General features: G+C 35.9%; 1 protein-coding gene across 2 annotated transcripts in view; it reads right to left on the reverse strand.

The window, feature by feature from the left end:
* arhgef2 (rho/rac guanine nucleotide exchange factor (GEF) 2) overlaps positions 1-21,694 on the reverse strand; it is a 38,930-nt gene that overhangs the window by 14,485 nt on the left and 2,751 nt on the right. Inside the window, exons 2-8 of one of the 2 annotated variants that reach the window (XM_061881835.1) lie at positions 16,170-16,317; positions 12,184-12,251; positions 8,699-8,762; positions 8,494-8,626; positions 6,199-6,302; positions 2,538-2,681; positions 2,224-2,474 (exon numbers count right to left, since the gene is read on the reverse strand). In XM_061881835.1, the coding sequence (XP_061737819.1) occupies positions 2,224-2,474; positions 2,538-2,681; positions 6,199-6,302; positions 8,494-8,626; positions 8,699-8,762; positions 12,184-12,251; positions 16,170-16,317 (912 nt within the window). Of the gene's footprint in view, positions 1-2,223; positions 2,475-2,537; positions 2,682-6,198; positions 6,303-7,558; positions 7,914-8,493; positions 8,627-8,698; positions 8,763-12,183; positions 12,252-16,169; positions 16,318-21,694 lie in introns of those variants that run through there. The other variant, XM_061881836.1, reaches the window with a different exon arrangement.

The raw sequence follows: 21,694 nt of genomic DNA on the forward strand, positions 1-21,694 counted from the left end.
CACCTTTATTTTGGAAACCACTTTCTGTACACACAATGTTGCTTTACCTTGTGAAACACTTTCTGCACACACACTACTTTTTTTTGTATTGCAACCTACTTCCTGTAAACACACACATACATCTTTGTTTTGTCTTGCAAACTACTTCCTGTACGTACAAACACACAACTTTCTTCTGTTTTGTAAACTACTTCCTGTACACACACACACACACAACTTTCTTTTGTCTTGTAAATTACTTCGTGTACACACACACAAACATACAACTTTATTTTGTTTTGTCAACTACTTCCTGTACACACACATTTATTTTGTCTTGTAAACTACTTCCTGTACGTACAAACACACAACTTTTTTTGTCTTGTAAAGTACTTCCTGTACACACACAAACACGCGAATGTATTTTGTCTTGTAAACTACTTCCTGTACACACAAACACATACATATATTTTGTCTTGTAAACTACTTTCTGCACACACAAACACATACACACCTTTGTTTTGTGTACTACTTCCTGTACACTCAAACCTTTGTTTTGTAAACTACTTCCTTTATACACAAAAACACACAACTTTATTTTATCTTGTGAACTACTTCCTGTACACACACAAACACACACATGTATGTTGTCTTGTAAACTACTTCCTCCACACAAACACATACACACCTTTGTTTTGTGTACAACTTCCAGTACACCCAAACCTTTGTTTTGTAAACTACTTCCTGTATACACACAAACACACAACTTTATTTTATCTTGTGAACTACTTCCTGTACACACACAAGTATTTTGTCTTGTAAACTACTTCCTCCACACACAAACACACCTTTGTTTTGTGTACTACTTCCTGCACACCGAAACATTTGTTTTGTAAACTACTTCCTGTATACACACAAACACACAACTTTATTTTATCTTGTGAACTACTTCCTGTACACACACAAACACACACATGTATTTTGTCTTGTAAACTACTTCCTGTACACACAAACACATACACACCTTTGTTTCGTGTACTACTTCCTGCACACACAAATCTTTGTTTTGTAAACTACTTCCTGTATACACACAAACACACAACTTTATTTTATCATGTGAACTACTTCCTGCACACACACAAACACACACCTGTATTTTGTCTTGTAAACTACTTCCTATACACACAAACACATACACACCTTTGTTTTGTGTACTACTTCCTGCACACACAAATCTTTGTTTTGTAAACTACTTCCTGTATACACACAAACACACAACTTTATTTTATCTTGTGAACTACTTCCTGTACACACACAAATACACACATGTATTTTGTCTTGTAAACTACTTCCTGCACACACAAACACATACACACTTTTGTTTTGTGAACTACTTCCTGTACACACAAACACATACACACTTTTATTTTGTGTACTACTTCCTGTACACCCAAACCTTTGTTTTGTAAACTACTTCCTGTATACACACAAACACACAACTTTATTTTATCTTGTGAACTACTTCCTGTACACACACAAACACACACATATATTTTGTCTTGTAAACTACTTCCTGCACACACAAACACACTTTTGTTTTGTGAACTACTTCCTGTACACACAAACAAACACAAACCTTTGTTTTGTAAACTACTTCCTGTATACATACAAACACACGTTATTTTATCTTGTGAACTACTTCCTGTACACACACAAACACACACATGTATTTTGTCTTGTAAACTACTTCCTGCACACACAAACACATACACACCTTAATTTTGTGAACTACTTCCTGTACACACACACACACACACACACACATTTATTTTGTCTTGTAAACTACTTCCTGCACACACAAACACAACTTTTTTTGTCTTGTAAACTGCTTCCTGTACACACACATTTATTTTGTCTGGTAAACTACTTCTTGTACACACACACAAACAACTTTGTTTTATCTTCATCAATCAATCAATGTTTATTTATATAGCCCTAAATCACAAGTGTCTCAAATGGAAGTTAAAAAAAAAGGAACATACCGTCGTGGACTACTTCCTGTACACATATACACCCCCTTTGTTTTGTCTTAACTACATCCTGTACACACACACACCTAACCATGCATTTCACTCGAATACCTGACGTCATCACCCATGTTTGTGTGTTTTTGCGTGTGTGTGTGTGTGTGTGTGTGTGTGTGTGTGTGTGTGTGTGTGTGTGTGTGTGTGTGTGTGTCCTCACCTGTGCAAGCAGCAGCTCTCCTATGTTGGGCACGATGAAGTTGGTGGAGCTTCCCTCCACCTGGCCGCGCTTCCTCATGTCCAAAAGTTGCGCCAGGAAGGCGGAGTGGAGCTCCAGCAGCTGGTCCAGACAGGGGAAGATGGTGTGGACCACGCCCGCCTCCAGCATCACCTCCTCCTGCATCCCCCGCCTGTACACGCCCTCCATGATCCGTAACGTCCGCACGTGGTGAAACTCGGTCTGGATCAACTCTGCACACGAGCGATGATGTCATTCAAGACGGAGGTTGTGTTGAAAAGTGATGTGCGTTTTACCGTAAATGACGTCCTGTTGCTTGATGACGTCTTTGTGGAGCGTCTGCAGGAACTTGGGTTCCACCACCAGACTCCAACTGTCAGCCTGGACACTGCGACCCTCCACCTGCAGCTGCTCCAGCAGGGGACTCCAAAACCACTCTCCTACAACAGACCATGGAACGCCGTGAGAAAACTATGAGAAGACATTTTGAAGACTATTAAAACACAATTAAAATATCACGACAAGACCTTGTACAGACTAGGAGAACCCCGTGAGAAGACTATAAATCTTCATGTATCCAAAATGGATACATGGATGATACAGCACAGGATTGGGAGAATGTCATGAGGTCAGATGAAACCAAAATAGAACTTTTTGGTATAAACTCAACTCGTCCTGTTTGGAGGAAGAAGAATACTGAGTTGCATCCCAAGAACACCACACCTACTGTGACGCATGGAGGTGGAAATATCATGCTTTGGGGCTGTTTTGCTGCTAAGGGGACAGGACGATTGATCCGTGTAAGGAAAGAATGAATGAGGCCATGTATCGTGAGATTTTGAGCTAAAACCTCCTTCCATCAGTGAGAGCTTTGAATGGTTGACCAAATATTTATTTTCCACAATAATTTACAAATAAATTATTTAAAATTCCTACAATGTGAATTCCTGTATTTTTTTTCACATTCTGTCTCTCACAGTTGAAGTGTACCTATGATGAAAATTACAGACCTCTGTCATCATGTTAAGTGGGAGAACTTGCACAATCGGTGGCTGACTAAATACTTTTTTGCCCCACTGTACATATGATTCACTTCACTTCACTATGAGGACACCAATGAAAGATTATGAGGAGACCAGGAGAAAACTATGAGAGCACCATGAGAAGGTCTTTAGAAGACTGAAAACACAATAAGATTAAGAGAAGACATTCAGCACACCACGGACATTCAAAAAAGAAGTCAACAAAGACTGTCAGCCATCCGAAAATTCAAAAGGACTACACGTTGCACCTCATCTCCTGCTATTAATTTACCAGAGCATTGTTCAACCCATCCTTATGTACTGTTCCACATGTTTTTTCACCATGCTTTCTGTAACCAACCGGACCAAACTCACAGGCATTACAAACATAGCAGCTAAAATCATCGGCCTACCCACACCAAACATTTCCGATTCAAACCATAGGTCCATCACTCGACTGGCAATCACAATAGTCCAGGATATCAGTCACCCGCTACACAAATACAAAATCCCACTACCATCAGGGCGCAGGTATAGAACAATCAAATTCCGGAGGGCCCGTCTGCAGCTATAGCCGCCCTAAAAGGCCTGGCCGACCCGTCTGATAAAGCCTGTAAATGTGTTGGTCATGTATGATGTCTTTTTGTTATTTTTGTTTTGTGATGTGCAATGTCTATATGTTTAAATGTACGGCAGTGAAAATGAATTTCCCCACGGGGACCAATAAATCTAAATCTAAAATCTAATCTAAAATTTTGAAGACCAAAATAACACCATGAGAACATCGTGAAAAGACCTTTTGAAAATTGTGAGAACACAATGAAAAAGTTATGAGAATATCATAAAAAACACGATGTGAACAGCACGAGAAGACTTATCAGAAGAGTATGAGAAGACCTTTTGAAGACTCTGAGAACACAATGAAAAGGTTATGAGAAGACCTTTTGAAGACTATGAGAACACTATGAAAAGGTTATGAGCAGACCTTTTGAAGACTATGAGAACACTATAAGAAGACCAAGAGAACACAATGGAACAATTATAAGAAAACCATGAGAACACCATGCGAAGGCCTTCAGAAGACTATGAAAATACAATGAAAAGGTTATGAGAAGACCTTTTGAAGACTATGAGGACACTATAAGAAGACCAAGAGAACACAATGGAAAGATTATAAGAAAACCATGAGAACACCATGCGAAGGCCTTCAGAAGACTATGAGAACACAATGATAAGATCATGAGAATACTTTTTAAATACAATTGAGAACACAATGAAAATATTATGAGTAGACCCTTTAAAGACCATAATAACACAATGAGAACAGCATAAAAAGAATATTAGAAGATTATGAGAAGTAATTTTGAAGACCATAATTACACAATGAGAACAGCATTAGAAGATTATGAGAAGACCTTTTGAAGACTATACGAACACAATGAAAACATTATGAGAAGACATTTTGAAGACCATAACAAAATGACAACAGCATGAGAAATCTATTAGATTATGAGAAGACCTTTTGAAGACTATGCGAACACCATAAAAACACAATGAGAACAGCATGGGAAGACATTTTGAAGACTATGAGAACACAATGAAAAGGTTATGAGAAGATATTTTGGAGACTATGAGAACACTATAAGAAGACCAAGCGAACACAATGGAAAGATTATAAGAAGTGAAGTGAATTATATTTATATAGCGCTTTTTCTCAAGTGACTCAAAGCGCTTTACATAGTGAAACCCAATATCTAAGTTACATTCAAACCAGTGTGGGTGGCACTGGAAGCAGGTGGGTTAAGTGTCTTGCCCAAGGACACAACGGCCGTGACTAGGTTGGCAGAAGCGGGAATCGAACCTGCAACCCTCAGGTTGCTGGCACGGCCACTCTACTAACCGAGCTAAACCGCCCCATGAGAAGACCATGAGAAGAAAATGAGAATACCATGAGAAACCCATTGAGAAGACAATAGAAGGATTATTAGAACACCATAAGAAGGCCTTTAAAAGACTATGAGAACACAATGATAAATTATGAGAATACCTTTTGAAGACCATAACAATACAATGAGAACAGAATGAGACGACCATTAGAAGATGATGAGAAGACCTTTTGATGAATATGAGAACACAATGAAAAGGTTATGAGAATACCATAAAAACACAGTGAGAACAGCATGAGAAGACCCTTTGAAGACAATGAAAAACACTACAAAAAGACCAAAAGAACACAATCCAAAGATTATAAGACCGTGAGAAAACTAAGAGAACGCCTTGAGAACCCCATTGAGAAGACAATGAAAAGATTATGAGAAGACCTTTAGAAGGCCATGAGAACACAAAGAGAAGAACCCAATCAGAAGGCCTTTAGAAGACGATGCAAACACCATGAGAGCCCCATTGACAGGATAGACCATGAAACAATTATGAGAAGACCATTGGGAGGCATTAGAACACAATAAGAAGATAATGAGAATACCTTTTGAAGAACATGAGAAGACTATGGGAACACATGAAGAAAGGCATGAAAAGAACCTAATAAGGAGTCCATGAGAAGAGCATGTTCAAATTGCGAGAAGATGATGAGAACAATGAGATGACTATGAGAATATCATGACAAGACGATGAAAACTGCATGAGAAGACAATAAGAAGACTATAAAAACACCATGAGAACAGCATATGAAAACTATGAGAACACCAGAAGAAGATTATGAAAACACCATGAGAACACCATTTGAAACTATAAGAACACCATTAGAAGACAACGAGAACAGCATCAAAAGACTTCCAGAAGACCATGGGAAAACAAACAGGTCATAGCGAACATCATGAGAACAGCATGAGTAGACTGAGAACACAGAGAAGACGAGCAAGAACAACATAAAGAAAGCCACAAAGGTATGGAAGTTAAAAAAAAAAAAGGAACATACCGTCGTCAGTGAGAGACTCCATGGACAAAGTCCGGCTCCTGAAGTTCAGAGACTCGGTCGAATGAGACAAAATCCTCCGGAGACCCACAGAGTCCTCGCTCGCCCTGCGTGCAGAAGGACAGGAAGTGTTGTGAGGAACAAACTTGCAGAAGGACAGGGAGTGTTGTGAGGAACAAACTTGCAGACGACAAGAAGTGTGGGTAGGACCAATCATGCAGAAGGACCGGAAGTGTTGTGAGGACCAAACTTGCAGAAGGACATGAAGTGTGGTGAGGGCCAAATATGCAGAAGGACAGGAAATGTGGTGAGGACCAATCATGCAGAAGGACAGGAAGTGTGGTGAGGACCAATCATGCAGAAGGACAGGAAGTGTTGTGAGGACCAAACTTGCAGAAGGACAGGAAGTGTGGTGAGGACCAATTATGCAGAAGGACAGGAAATGTGGTGAGGACCAATTATGCAGAAGGACAGGAAGTGTTGTGAGGACCAATCATGCAGGACATGAAGTGTTGTGAGGACCAATCATGCAGGACAGGAAGTGTTGTTAGGACCAATCATGCAGAAGGACAGGAAGTGTGGTAAGGACCAATTATGCAGAAGGACAGGAAGTGTGGTGAGGACCAATTATGCAGAAGGACAGGAAGTGTGGTGAGGACCAATTATGCAGAAGGACAGGAAGTGTAGTGAGGACCAATTATGCAGAAGGACAGGAAATGTGGTGAGGACCAATTATGCAGAAGGACAGGAAGTGTTGTGAGGACCAATCATGCAGGACATGAAGTGTTGTGAGGACCAATCATGCAGGACAGGAAGTGTTCTTAGGACCAATCATGCGGGACAGGAAGTGTAGTTAGGACCAATCATGGAGAAGGACACGAAGTGTTGTCAGGACCAATCATGGAGAAGGACAGGAAGTGTTGTCAGGACCAATCATAAAGAAGGATAGGAAGTGTTGTGAGGACCAATCGTGCAGAAGGACAGGAAGTGTTGTTAGGACCAATCATGCAGGACAGGAAGTGTTGTTAGGACCAATCATGCAGAAGGACAGGAAATGTGATGAGGACCAATCATGCAGGACAGGAAGTGTGGTTAGGACCAATCATGCAGGACAGGAAGTGTTGTTAGGACCAATCATGCAGGACAGGAAGTGTGGTGAGGACCAATCATGCAGGACAGGAAGTGTGGTGAGGACCAATCATGCAGGACAGGAAGTGTGGTTAGGACCAATCATGCAGGACAGGAAGTGTGGTGAGGACCAATCATGCAGGACAGGAAGTTTGGTTAGGGCAAAATCATGCAGGACAGGGAGTGTTGTTAGGACCAATCATGCAGAAGGACGGGAAGTGTGGTGAGGACCAACCATGCAGGACAGGAAGTGTGGTTAGGACCAATCATGCCGGACAGGAAGTGTTGTTAGGACCAATGATGCAGGACAGGAAGTGTTGTTAGGACCAATCATGCAGGACAGGAAGTGTGATTAGGACCAATCATGCAGGACAGGAAGTGTTGTTAGGACCAATCAAGCAGGACAGGAAGTGTGGTTAGGACCAATCATGCAGAAGGACAGCAAGTGTGGTGACGACCAATCATGCAGAAGGACGGGAAGTGTGGTGAGGACCAACCATGCAGGACAGGAAGTGTGGTTAGGACCAATCATGCCGGACAGGAAGTGTTGTTAGGACCAATGATGCAGGACAGGAAGTGTTGTTAGGACCAATCATGCAGGACAGGAAGTGTGATTAGGACCAATCATGCAGGACAGGAAGTGTTGTTAGGACCAATCAAGCAGGACAGGAAGTGTGGTTAGGACCAATCATGCTGCAGGACAGGAAGTGTGGTTAGGACCAATCATGCAGGACAGGAAGTGTTGTTAGGACCAATCATGCAGGACAGGAAGTGTGATTAGGACCAATCATGCAGGACAGGAAGTGTTGTTAGGACCAATCAAGCAGGACAGGAAGTGTGGTTAGGACCAATCATGCAGAAGGACAGGAAGTGTGGTTAGGACCAATCATGCAGGACAGGAAGTGTTGTCAGGACCAATCAAGCAGGACAGAAAATGTGGTTAGGGCCAATCATGCGGGACAGGAAGTGTTGTTAGGACCAATCATGCGGGACAGGAAGTGTGGTTAGGACCAATCATGTAGAAGGACAGGAAATGTGGTTAGGACCAATCATGCAGGACAGGAAATGTGGTGAGGACCAATCATGCAGAAGGACAGGAAGTGTGGTTAGGACCAATCAGGCAGGACAGAAAGTGTGGTGAGGACCAATCAGTGGGCTTTTCACACTCACTTGGCGATGTTATTGGTGGAGACGCTCTTGGCGAGCGAGAGACCCGAGCGGACGCGGCGTGATCCCAGCAAAGACTGGCGAAGACTGTCTGAGGGGTAGATGGCCGAGCTGGGACGCTCCTTCACCGTCGGTGCTGAGGGACCACAACGTTGTCATGACAACCACAGCTTGGATACAAACTACGTCTTCCGATCCGTTGACTCACTTTTGTTCCGCAGCGCAACGTTCTGAAGAGCAGAACTGTTCCTCGCCATCGCCAGCTTCTGTTGCTAGGATACACACACACACACATTCATATAACATTACTGCGAATGAAACGTATACATATATATTGTTAGTAATATGACTGTATCATTAGTGTTATTATGACATTATTAGTATTAATAGGGCATTAGTAGTGTTAATGTAACATTATGATTGTTAAAAAAAAAATATTAGTATTAATAAGACAGTATTAGTGTTAATGTGACATTATTAGTGTTAAGACATTTTCTGTTAATAAGCAATTATTAGTGTTAATATGGCATTAATAATGTTAATCTAACATTAATATTGTTAATAAAACATTATTATTGTTAATAAAATATTATTAATGTTACTAAGACCATTATTAGTGTTACTAAGACATTATTAGTGTTAATATGACATTATTAGTGTTAACATGACATTACTGCAAATAAAACGTATGAATATATTATATTACTAATATGACCTACACTCTATCATTAGTGTTAATAAGGCATTATTAATGTTAAAGGCCTACTGAAACCCACTACTACCGACCACGCAGTCTGATAGTTTATATATCAATTATGAAATATTAACATTGCAACACATGCCAATACGGCCTTTTTAGTTTACTAAATTACAATTTCATATTTCCCGCGGAGTTTCTTGTTGAAAACGTCGCGTGTTTGTGACGTCTCGGGTTGTAGAGGACATATTAGCCCAGCACCACTTACGGCTAAAAGTCGTCTCATCGCATAATTACACAGTAATTTGGAAATCTGTGTTGCTGAATCTCTTGCAATTTGTCCAATTAATAATGGAGACTATGAAGAAGAATGCTGTTGGTGGAAAGCGGTGGATTGCAGCTGCCTTTAGCACCGAAACACGGCCGGTGTTTCTTTGTTTGTTGTGAAGCTTTAACACAGAGAGGTTAAGCGAACATGTTTCTCTACGTCAACCAGCACGTTTTTGGATGGGAAAATTGTGATATTAAGTCGGCTCTTACCGGAGACTTGAGTGGATTATGCGACTTCCTCCTGTAGCTGTCAAAAATGTAGCTGTGACCTTGGCTCCTCCATTGGCTTCTCTAAGAGACACTGGCGTTCACCACAGCCCTCTGACTTTCAGGTATGACTTTATAATCTCACTAAAACACTATTAACACAATAAGCAGATAAGGGATTTTCCAGAATTGTACTAGTAAATGTGTCTAATAACATCTAAATCGCTCACACTGCCGTCGCCTGGAACTGTTGCCTTTTTTCTTTTTAAGTGCTTCACTCTAACTTTCTTCATCCACGAATCTTTCATCGTTGCTCAAACTAATGGGGAAATCGCCGCTTTCTCGGTCCGAATTGCTCCTGCTGCTGGTGGTTATGATTATAAACAATGTGAGGATGTGAGGAGCCCTACAACCCGTGACGTCACGCGCACATCGTCCGCTACTTCCGGTACAGGCAAGGCTTTTTTATTAGCCACCAAAAGTTGCGAACTTTATTATCGATGTTCTCTACTAAATCCCTTCAGCAAAAATATGGCAATATCGCAAAATGATCAAGTATGACACATAGAATGGACCTGCTATCCCCGTTTAAATAAAAAAAAATCAAATTTCAGTAGAACTTTAATATGGCATTATTAGTGTCAATATGAAATTATTAGTGTCAATATGACATTATTAGTGTTAAGACAATTTCTGTTAATAAGAAATGATCAGTGTTTATATGACATTAGTGTTAATATGACACTATTATTTTTAACATAACATTAATGCTATCAAAATGTATACATATATATTATTAGTAATGTGACCTACACTGTATCATTAGTGTTATTATGACATTATTAGTGTTAATAAGGCATTATTAATGTTACTATTCTGTATTATCATTAGTGTAAATATACATTATATTAATTTGCACTCAGGCATATCGTGGTCTGAACTAAATTATAAACACAGAAAATCAATTAACAAAAGACAAGATGACTAATTACATAAAACCACATCAATAATTAATCAGTAACTTATTTTGTCTTTTTTTTAAAGGGGAACTGAATTTTTTTTAGGGGGAAATGTTGCCTATCGATCACAATACCTTCAGGATAAGAATTCACGTGTCGTTTTTTTTTTGCATTCTAACTAGTAAATTCATGCTGGCAAAAGTCAGCTAACAATGCAGATATTAGAGTACACTGTTCCGCCCATAAAACCCTCTAAAAAAATCATCCACAAAGCAACAATACTCCATTTACATCGTGTGACATGAATATTAACCAAGTATTAGCAATATTGTTACTATAAGCGCTAATGCAGACAAACAATTTTTAAAGAGCTAACTAGCCTGTGTTGCTATATTGACATATTGAGCTGCTGCATCAATTCTTTGTTGGTGAAAGTTTATTCTAGATTATAAATCATGCCTCTCACCTGGATAGCAGAAGGTTGTGGACATAAACCCACAAGTTGGCCGACTTTATGGACGAAAAGACACTCGTACATGAGTATTATGACTAATTCTTCATCTAAACGGTAAGATATAAACACCCCAGTGAGAGCTGACATCGTACGGTAAGTGGTTGTTTAATTTTGTTTCTTGTCTCGGATGAATCATAGAATAGAGAATAGAATAGAAAGTACTTTATTGATCTCTGGGGGAAATTCAGCACCACAGCTCGCTCACAATGAACAATAATAATAATAAATAATATATGACATATATTATATATATAATATATAATGTATGAATAGTATAAATATATTCTACATTTAAGTGCAGTCAAGGAACATATGCATTATACAGTCTGATGGCTGTAGGTATGAAGGACCTCCTGTGTCGTACCGTGGTACATTTAGGGAGTCTAAGCCTTCCACTGAACGTGCTCATTCTCTCTGCAATGTCCCAGTGTAGTGGGTGGGAGGTGTTGTCCATAATGGCTAGGAGTTTTGCTAGACTTCTCCTCTCTGACACAACCGCCGGAGAGTCCAGCTCCACTCCCACCACGTCACTGGCCTTCTCACCCAACTTGTCCAGTCTGTTTGCGTCCCTCACTGGACTCCTGCCATAGTTAGTAGTGTTGTTGTTGTCAAAATGAAATATATATTAAAATGATCAAAATATGTAAATATTACATGTTGTTATGAATGTTACTACATTACATACATACTTATAGCGTTTTTTAATTAAACCTTGATGGAGGTTATTTAGAGCGCTTTACAGGCCGAATAGAGGAACTTCCATTGACTCCATTCTTAGATGACTTTTGCTAACATTTATTTATGATTTAGAATGATTAAAAAAGGAAAAAAAAATTTTTTGTACATAAGGATTGAGAATGACGGAAAAAATTCCCCTCCAAAAAGTGCAGTTCCACTTCAAATGTTGTACTTGTGTTTTGCACGTACAAGCCGCTTGACAAAGAAAAGTTATCAAAAGATGATTTTTTTGAGCGTGAATCACATACCTTCTGCTTCATCTTGGCACAGCTGGCCAGACTGTCCCTGCAGCGGTTGTGGATGGTGACGTTACATGCTGACACAGCAAATTACAGTCAGCAAATTACAGTCAATCATACGGCAAATCACTCCACCGATCACGTGTGTGTGTGTGTGTGTGTTCGTGTGTGTGTTTTTTTTGTATTTCTACCCTTCTTGAGACATCAACAAGGAAAATAACCTTCCATATAAGGACCTGTGAACAAGTTAGGACATAATGATTTGAAGGTGTTCATAGATTGGTCTCTCCAAAGCTTTGGAGTAAAATGTCAAAATACCTACTCTGTCTGGGATTCGTTTAAAATCAGCTTATGTGTCATCAAAAGAGCTCGGTTGGTAGAGCGACCGTGCCAGCAACTTGAGGGCTGCAGGTTCAATTCCCGCTTCCGTCATCCTAGTCACTGCCGTTGTGTCCTTGGGCAAGACACTTTACCCACCTGCTCCCAGTGCCACCCACACAGGTTTAAATGTAACTTAGATATTGGGTTTCACTATGTAAAGCGCTTTGAGTCACTAGAGAAAAGCGCTATATAAATATAATTCACTTCACTTCACTAATTCATGGTCCCAATATGGAAAACCATTGCATCTAATAAAGAATGTCTCATTTGCTCCCCCTGGTGGTGAAATCTATCAAAAAGAGTGTTACTCCCTCCGAGGTCTTAATCAAGGCTCAAGTTGTTCGTTTTTCTCGAACAGACATTTATTTCAGCCACGCCTTCTTCTCCTCCCAAATGATGCCAAAAAAATGCCGTCAGAACTAATGAATAAGAAAAACAGAACTTACAATTAGTCTGACATCAAATAAAAGAAAACACACAGATTTCACATGCATTATGACAAAGAATCATACCTCATTGGCCTCACAAACTCAGAGGGAATAAAGTTTCTTTCCAAGCCGAGACTCCATTAACATCTTCCATCAAATGTTTGCTGTCTCATGCTGCTTCCCTTATTCCGTCACATATTAATCCCCCCCCCCCCCCCCCAACAATGTGACCAAACCGGAAACAAAATATGTTCCTCTCCAATTTACATGGGTTTTGTAACAAAAATAAAGTTAACAAATACTTGCATGAAATTACTAAATAAGATAAATTTTTAATCACATTATATGTGAATATGAACTGAATATTTATACATTGTATTTATTTATTATAACCAACTATGAAAATATATAACATATATACAATGTGCTTCTGTCAGAAGCTACAATGAGGGTGGTCCCAAAAAGGAGGGATTTTTCAATCCATCCATCCATTTTCTACCGCTTATTCCCTTTTGGGGTCGCTGGCGCCTATCTCAGCTACAATCGGGCGGAAGGCGGGGTACACCCTGGACAAGTCGCCCCTTCATCACAGGGCCAACACTGATAGACAGACAACATTCACACTCACATTGACACACTAGGGCCAATTTTTTTTGTGTTGCCAATCAACCTATCCCCAGGTGCATGTCTTTGGAGGTGGGAGGAAGCCGGAGTACCCGGAGGGAACCCACGCATTCACGGGGAGAACATGCAAACTCCACACAGAAAGTTCAACTCGGTTTTAAAAGTGCTCCCCCTCTGGTCAACATATGTAATAACAAGTGTGTGTAAGAAATTGAAATGCATCCCCTTTGGCCAAAATTAATAAAAATAAATATATGTATATAGACGCCCGGAGTAGCTGAGTTAGGGTCCAGCACCACCCGCAACCTCGAACGGGACAAGCGGTTGTAAATGGATGGATGGAGACATACTGTAATAACTTGAAGTAAATAATGATTCAAAACCAATTACAAACAAAGAATTAAAATAACTACAAGCAGTCTTTTTCTCACAATGTGTTGTTCTTTCTTATAAAATTGGGAAAAAATTCTCATATTCTTTGTTTCTGTAATATTGAAATATTTTCTTGTAAAATTATTACTTTTAATGCAAAATTATTGTATTGTACCATATGTCCCGGCAAGAAATCTGCGTTCAAAAGACTCCGGCTTATTGGTGATTCCTAGAGCCCAAAAAAAGTCTGCGGGCTATAGAGCGTTTTCCGTTCGGGCTCCAGTACTCTGGAATGCCCTCCCGGTAACAGTTTGAGATGTCTCACCTTAAAACTTATTTGTATACTCTAGCCTTTAAATAGACCTCCTTTTTAGACCAGTTGATCTGCCGTTTCTTTTCTTTTTCTCCTCTGTCCCCCCCTCCCTTGTGGAGGGGGTCCGGTCCGATGACCATGGATGAAGTACTGGCTGTCCAGAGTCGAGACCCAGGATGGACTGCTTGTCGGGACCCAGGATGGACCGCTCGCCTGTATCGGTTGGGGACATCTCTACGCTGCTGATCCGCCTCCGCTTGAGATGGTTTCCTGTGGACGGGACTCTCGCTGCTGTCTTGGATCCGCTTGAACTGAACTCTCGCGGCTGTGTTGGAGCCACTATGGATTGAACTTTCACAGTATCATGTTAGACCCGCTCGACATCCATTGCTTTCGGTCCCCTGGGGGGGGGGGTTTGCCCACATCTGAGGTCCTCTCCAAGGTTTCTCATAGTCAGCATTGTCACTGGCGTCCCACTGGATGTGAATTCTCCCTGCCCACTGGGTGTGAGTTTTCCTTGCCCTTTTGTGGGTTCTTCCGAGGATGTTGTAGTCGTAATGATTTGTGCAGTCCTTTGAGACATTTGTGATTTAGGACTATATAAATAAACGTTGATTGATTGATTTATATTAGTTTTTACTACAAAATGGTGAAATTTGTCACATAAAATTCTGACTTGTGTCACAGTATTGCCAATTTTTTTGTTGTTCTTGTAGAATTGTGACATTTATTGTGACAAATTATGACTTTTCTCATAACTTTGCCAAATCAAATTCCGATTATTATAATAACATTGGCAACATGTTGAAGTTTTCTTATAAAATTTAGACTTTTGTCGAGTAAAATGACAACTTTTCATACAACTGCCAGAATTTTAGTTTTTTTCTTGTAAAATTGCGTCTGTTATTGAGTGAAAGTCCAACTTTTATCAACTTTTGTCTCCTCCAGGCTCGACTACTGCAACGCACTTCTTGTCAGGATCCCCAGCAAGATCATTCAGAAGCTGCAGTACAAACCAAAATAGTGCTGCGAGGATCCTGATGAGAGTGCGGAAACATGACCACATCACACCAACTCTCAAATCCCTTCACTGGCTTCCTGTTCCATTGAGGATTGAATTCAAAATCTCCCTTCTAACTCAACAGTGCCTCCATGGAAATGCCCCCCTCTACCTCAAGGAACTGCTCACCCCCAAATCCTCCACACGACACCTCCGCTCCGGACAGGCTAACCTCTTCCAACCTCCACGGACAAAGCTTCGAACAATGGGAGACCGGGCTTTCTGCTCCGCTGCTCCCAGTCTGTGGAACGCTCTCCCTGACCACCTGAGGGCACCTCAGACTGTGGATGCTTTTAAAAAAGGCTTAAAAAAACATCTTTTTCAGAAAGCCTTTTTATAGAAATGCATGCTGGTTCTAGCTATTGGGCTGTTTTTAGTTTTATATTTTATTTGTTTTTATTATCTTTTTACTATTATTATTATTACTATTTTTGACACTGTGGCACTTTGAGGTTGTTGGTCAACGTAAAGTGCTTTTTTACAAATAAAATCTATTATTATTATCATCATTAATATTGCCCAAGTGTTCAGTTTTTATCGTAAAAATTTGACTTGAGAAAAATTACGAATTTTATTATAATACTGCCAAAATTCAAAGTTTTTCTTGTGACATTGTGACCTTTTACTTATGGAATTCAAACTAATTTTTCACAACAAGCTTTTTTATATTTGCATAGTATAAATATATTATTAATGTTGTAAATACAAATCTTTATATATCTAGAAATGGTGGTCCTAAAGAGGCAGGCATTTTTCGGATGTCTCAAGAAGGTAACAAATACAAGAAGATGTGTGTGTGTGTGTGTGTGTGTGTTACCAGGGCAGCTGAGCGCCTCCTTGGCGGTGATGCTTCTGTTACAGGAGGAACACAAGGTGGTGGAGGAGACGGTGAGCGAAGTGAAGAGATGACCTTTGCTGGAACGAGCCTCCTTCTCTCGCTCCTTCTGACGCTCCTTCTCCTTGTTCTAACAACAATTATTAGATTAGTCAAAATTATTTACACTACTGTCATTATCATTACAATCAACAAGTTATAGTATTTTATTAACACAATCACATAGTTTTATTATTGCAATTTTCAAAATTAAAATGTATTGGGTTTTTTTTTATTGTTAACAGAATCAACAATTATTACAAATATTACTACAATCAATTATGTGTTAACACAATTAACAAAGATCATTTGTACTACAATCAACAATGAATGTGTTTATCAACACACATTTCTTTATTGCAATCAATAATTATTGTCATAATGAAAATGTATTTGTGTTTTTTTTTATTATGAATCAACGTCGATTTGATCACAAGTGGCTCGAAGGGCTGCACAAGATCTAAAACCACATTCGGGCAAAGAAAAACTCAAAAGTCCAAAATGGGAAAAGAAGAAAACCTTGGGAAGGGGCCACAGATGTCAAGGCCCCGCTCCTGGGTCACCGGCTGCTAGGAATGCCAAATGGGTTCAGTTATTAACAGTTTTTATTAGTTATTAACTCAAATAAAATTATTATTAGAGCAATCAACAATTATTAGATGTGTTGCTACAATCAATGATTATTAATATTTCGTTAACACGATGATCATTTTTACTACAATCATCAATGATTAACATTTTTATTGACACAAAAAATCATATTTTTTTTATTTTTGCATTTAGCAATTATCATCATTTTTATTACAATCTAAAAGTAACGCTGTTTTTTTATCAACAACTGTCAGTATTTTGTTATTACAAAAACCAATATTTTTATCAACAAAATTAGTATTACAATCACCAATTATTATTATTAAAACAATAAACATTAATCAAGTATTAGCATATTTTATAACTCAGTTATTAATTATTATTAGTACTATTATTATTAACGCAAATAACCTTTATAATAATTATTACATTACTAAATTAAAAGTTATTCTTCATTAACACAACAATTATTGTTTAATTATTTAATTTTTTTTAATACAATTAACAATTAATTTTACTATTACTGTAATCTACAAGTAATAATATTTTAATTAAAACATCCACAATCATCAATATTTCATTGTTACAAATAACAAATATCAATATTTTTGTTAACAATCAAAAAGTATTTGTATTATTGCAATGAACAATTCTCATTATTACCACAATGTAAAAGTAAGACTTTTTCTCAACAAAAATAACAGTTGTAAATATTTCATTATTACAAATATCAAATATTTTCAATCAACAATTATTATTTGTATTATTACAATTACCAATTGTTATTAGTAACACAATTAACAATTATTATTACTACAATAAAAATTATCAACAACTTTGATAACCAAATGAACAATTATTATTAAAGCAAATAACATTATTATTAAAAACGCAATCAGCAATTTTTTTAATAACACAAATAATTCTAATTATTACTAAATTACATAAATACTATAACAGTTATTTTTCATTAACAACAATTATTATTTTTAATGATCACAATCAAAAAGTATTTTTCCGATTAAAAATTATTTTCAAAAATGATTGCAATCTACAAGTAATAATATTTTAGTCAACAAAATCCTCAATTATCAATATGTATTATTACAAAAAACAAATATCAATATTTTTCTAACACAATCGACAATTATTTGTATTACTGCTAATAAGAAGAAAAAAATAACAACACGTGTTTGTTGAAACACAATCAATAATTATTATAATTATTACTACAATCAACAAAGATTAGTATTTCATTAACAATATTAACAGATTTTATTAATACTACATTGCATACACACTTCATGACCAATATCTATATTTATTAACAAAATCACAATTAATATTTTAATTATTACAATCAACAATAATTATCGATATTAGTCAAATCTACAATTAACAATAGTTGTGTTAACACAATTAACGATTATAAATATTTTAATGAACAAATATTAGTATTTGTATTTAAAATTTTTTAGTTTTACAATTTTTACCATAATTATTATTATTACAATCAACAATTATTAATATTTATATAAAGGCAATCAACAATTCTCAATATTTTATCAAACAAATAGTAATCATTGTATTTACACAATCAACATTAATTATTTTTACTACAACTATTACCATTATTATTACAATCAACAATTATTAAATACCATTGTTATTATCAAAATCAACAATTAATATTATTTATATAAACACAATCACAAATATTTTTTTTTTTACACAATCAACAATCCTTATTTGTATTTCTACAATAATAACTTTTATTTTTTTTAATAAACAATTATTAAATACCATTGTTATTAATACAATAAACAATTAGTAATACTTACAGAGACACAATCAACAATTACAAATATTTCATTAAACAAATAACAAATATTAATATTTTATTTACACAGTCAACAATTATTACTATTATTATTATTAATAAGACAATTATTACCAGTATTATTACTACTATAAGGAACAATTATTAAATACCATTATTACTACAATAAACAATTATTACATACCATTGTTATTGTTGCAATAAACAATTATTAATACTTACATGAACACAATCAACAATTACAAATATGTGATTAAACAAATTGTAATATTTTTATTTAGACAATCAGAAACAATATTAATATTTTTATTTCTACAATTATAACCATTATTATTTTACAATCAACAATGATTACATACCATTGTTAGTATTACAATAAACAATTATTAATACTTATATAAACACAGTAAATAATTACAAATATTAATGTATTTACACAATCAACAATCATTATTATTAGTACTACAATTATTTCCAATATTATTATTATTATAATAAATAATTATTAAATACCATTATTATTGCAATCAATAAATATTAATATTTATTTAAACACCATCAACAATGATCAATATTTTATTAAATAAATAATATTATTATTATTACAATCAACAATTATTATTTGTATTATTACAATTATGATATGAACATTATTATTACCACAACATCCAACAATTAATAAATACCATTGTTATTACTACAATCAACAATTAATAATATTTATACAAACACAGTCAACAGTTATAAAGTTTAACATTACAATGAACAATTATTTTACAAAATAATACATTTCTACTACAATCACCTATTAATAATATTATTACTATTATTACAAACAATCTGCAATAATCATTAATATAATTACAGTATTCCAAACAAACTACTATTATTATGTTTCGTTACTTTGTTGTCATTCTTGTTTGTGAATGTCTCCAAAACAAAAACATGTCCCTTAAAAAGTGATCTTTTTTTTTTATGTTTTGGTTGAAAAAACTTACTTGAACACAAATATGTCTTTTCAGTATTTGTCTTAGTTTTTGTGTTAATTAGTGAGATGTCTTGCAGGAAAACAACACAACCTGGTTATGACATCACAAGTCACGTGACATTAGTTTAAGGGGCGGAGCTTGTTATCACTATGGCCAATGAAGTGCTTGATGGGATATAAAGAGGCAGTATCCGGTGTGTTTCCGTACAATAGTTGTTTTGTAGTACTCAGTACTAGTTTAACAAAGTACAGTGGCTGTTTTCTCATTTCTGCAAAGTCGTCAGCTGACACGAGTCAGAAGACTACCAAGAACTTTTTCTCCAGACAAAAGTGCCACATCGCCACTGTAGCGCAGCAAGAACACTATTGATTTGGGGAAATTTAGAAAACAAGTATTAAAAAAATGCCGGATAAAATTTAAGTAATTTTTATGAATATACATTTAAATATTCAGCGCATGGAAGTGACTGCATATCTAATAATAATAATAAGTAATAACAATAATATTTAACAATGATAACAATATTTCATAACAACACTAGTAATATTTCAACAATAACAATAATAATAATATTTAAATATAGTAATATTTAACAATAATAATAATAACAATTGTAATAATCATATTTAACTATAATAACAATAAATAATAGCAAGCAGCCCTGCAATGAGATGGCGACTTGTCCAGGGTGTACACCACCTTCCGCCCAATTGTAGCTGAGATAGGCACCAGCGCCCCCCCGCGACGCCAAAAGGAATAAGCGGTAGAAAATGGATGGATGGATGGATAATAATAAGCAATAACATTAATGTTTACTGCTACTCCTAATATTTTAAAATAATATTAATAACAATGTTAATAATCATATTTAACAATAATAACAATGATAATAATTATATTTAGCAATAATAACAATAAATAATAAGTAATAATATTAATTTCTAATAATAATAAATAGTAATAATTATATTTAACAATCATAATATGATTGAATAATAATAGTAGTAATGTTAAACTATAATCATAATAATAATAATATTGAATAATAGTAATATTTACCAATGATATTTAAAAAATAATAGTTATAACAATGATAATAATAATAAGAACAAATAATAATCCATCCATTATATACCGCTTATTCCTCTTTGGGGCCAGGGGGGCCCTGGTGCCTATTTTAGCTACAATCGGGGAGAAATCGGGGTACACCCTGGACAAGTCATAAATAATAATAAATAATAATATTAAAGTTTAATAATAATAAGTAATAATATTTAGCAATTATAATAATATTTGATAATAATAATAATAGTAATATTAAACAATAGTGATAATACAAATAATATTTAATATAGTAACAGTAATATTTAACAATAATGATATTTAAAAATAACAATAATAACAATGATAATAATATTTAACAATAATAACAAAAAATCATCCTAAATAATATTAACGTATAATAATAATATGTAATAATAATGATGATAAATAACAATATTTAATTATTATTATTATTATTGACAATTAATCATATTTAATAATAACTGCCTTAGAGACTTGAAACAAAAACTATTGTCTCTGTTTCCTAAATTTAGATGTGACCATGAAATATAATCAGAAATCTTTGTGAATGTTATATTTTTACATGTTAACTTTGTGTAGTTTTATTGTACACTTTAGTGGGCTTCATTCAGTCTTGTTACCCAAACACATTGTGAAAAAAAAGTGAAATATTCCAAAAGTCACATGACCCAAAGGAAGTTGCACCATTCACATCCTCTGCAGGTCGCCAAGAACAAAAATACGTCCACTGATTTTTTTTTCCAAATGCATCACTTTTAAACAATTACTGGGGATTTTAATCTTAGCGCAGTCCTGTTACCGACATTATTGTTGTGTTATTTCTTCTTTTATACAATTACTGTAATGTGCATAGTGTCAACACGCTACGAACATACATTATATGCTATGCAGCCAATTCATGTATTTACTACTAATATGCTACAAGCGCACTCCTGTTACTTTCAGTCCCGTTACTACACACT

Source organism: Nerophis ophidion, linkage group LG21 (assembly GCF_033978795.1).
Source record: "Nerophis ophidion isolate RoL-2023_Sa linkage group LG21, RoL_Noph_v1.0, whole genome shotgun sequence".
Taxonomy (NCBI): domain Eukaryota; kingdom Metazoa; phylum Chordata; class Actinopteri; order Syngnathiformes; family Syngnathidae; genus Nerophis; species Nerophis ophidion.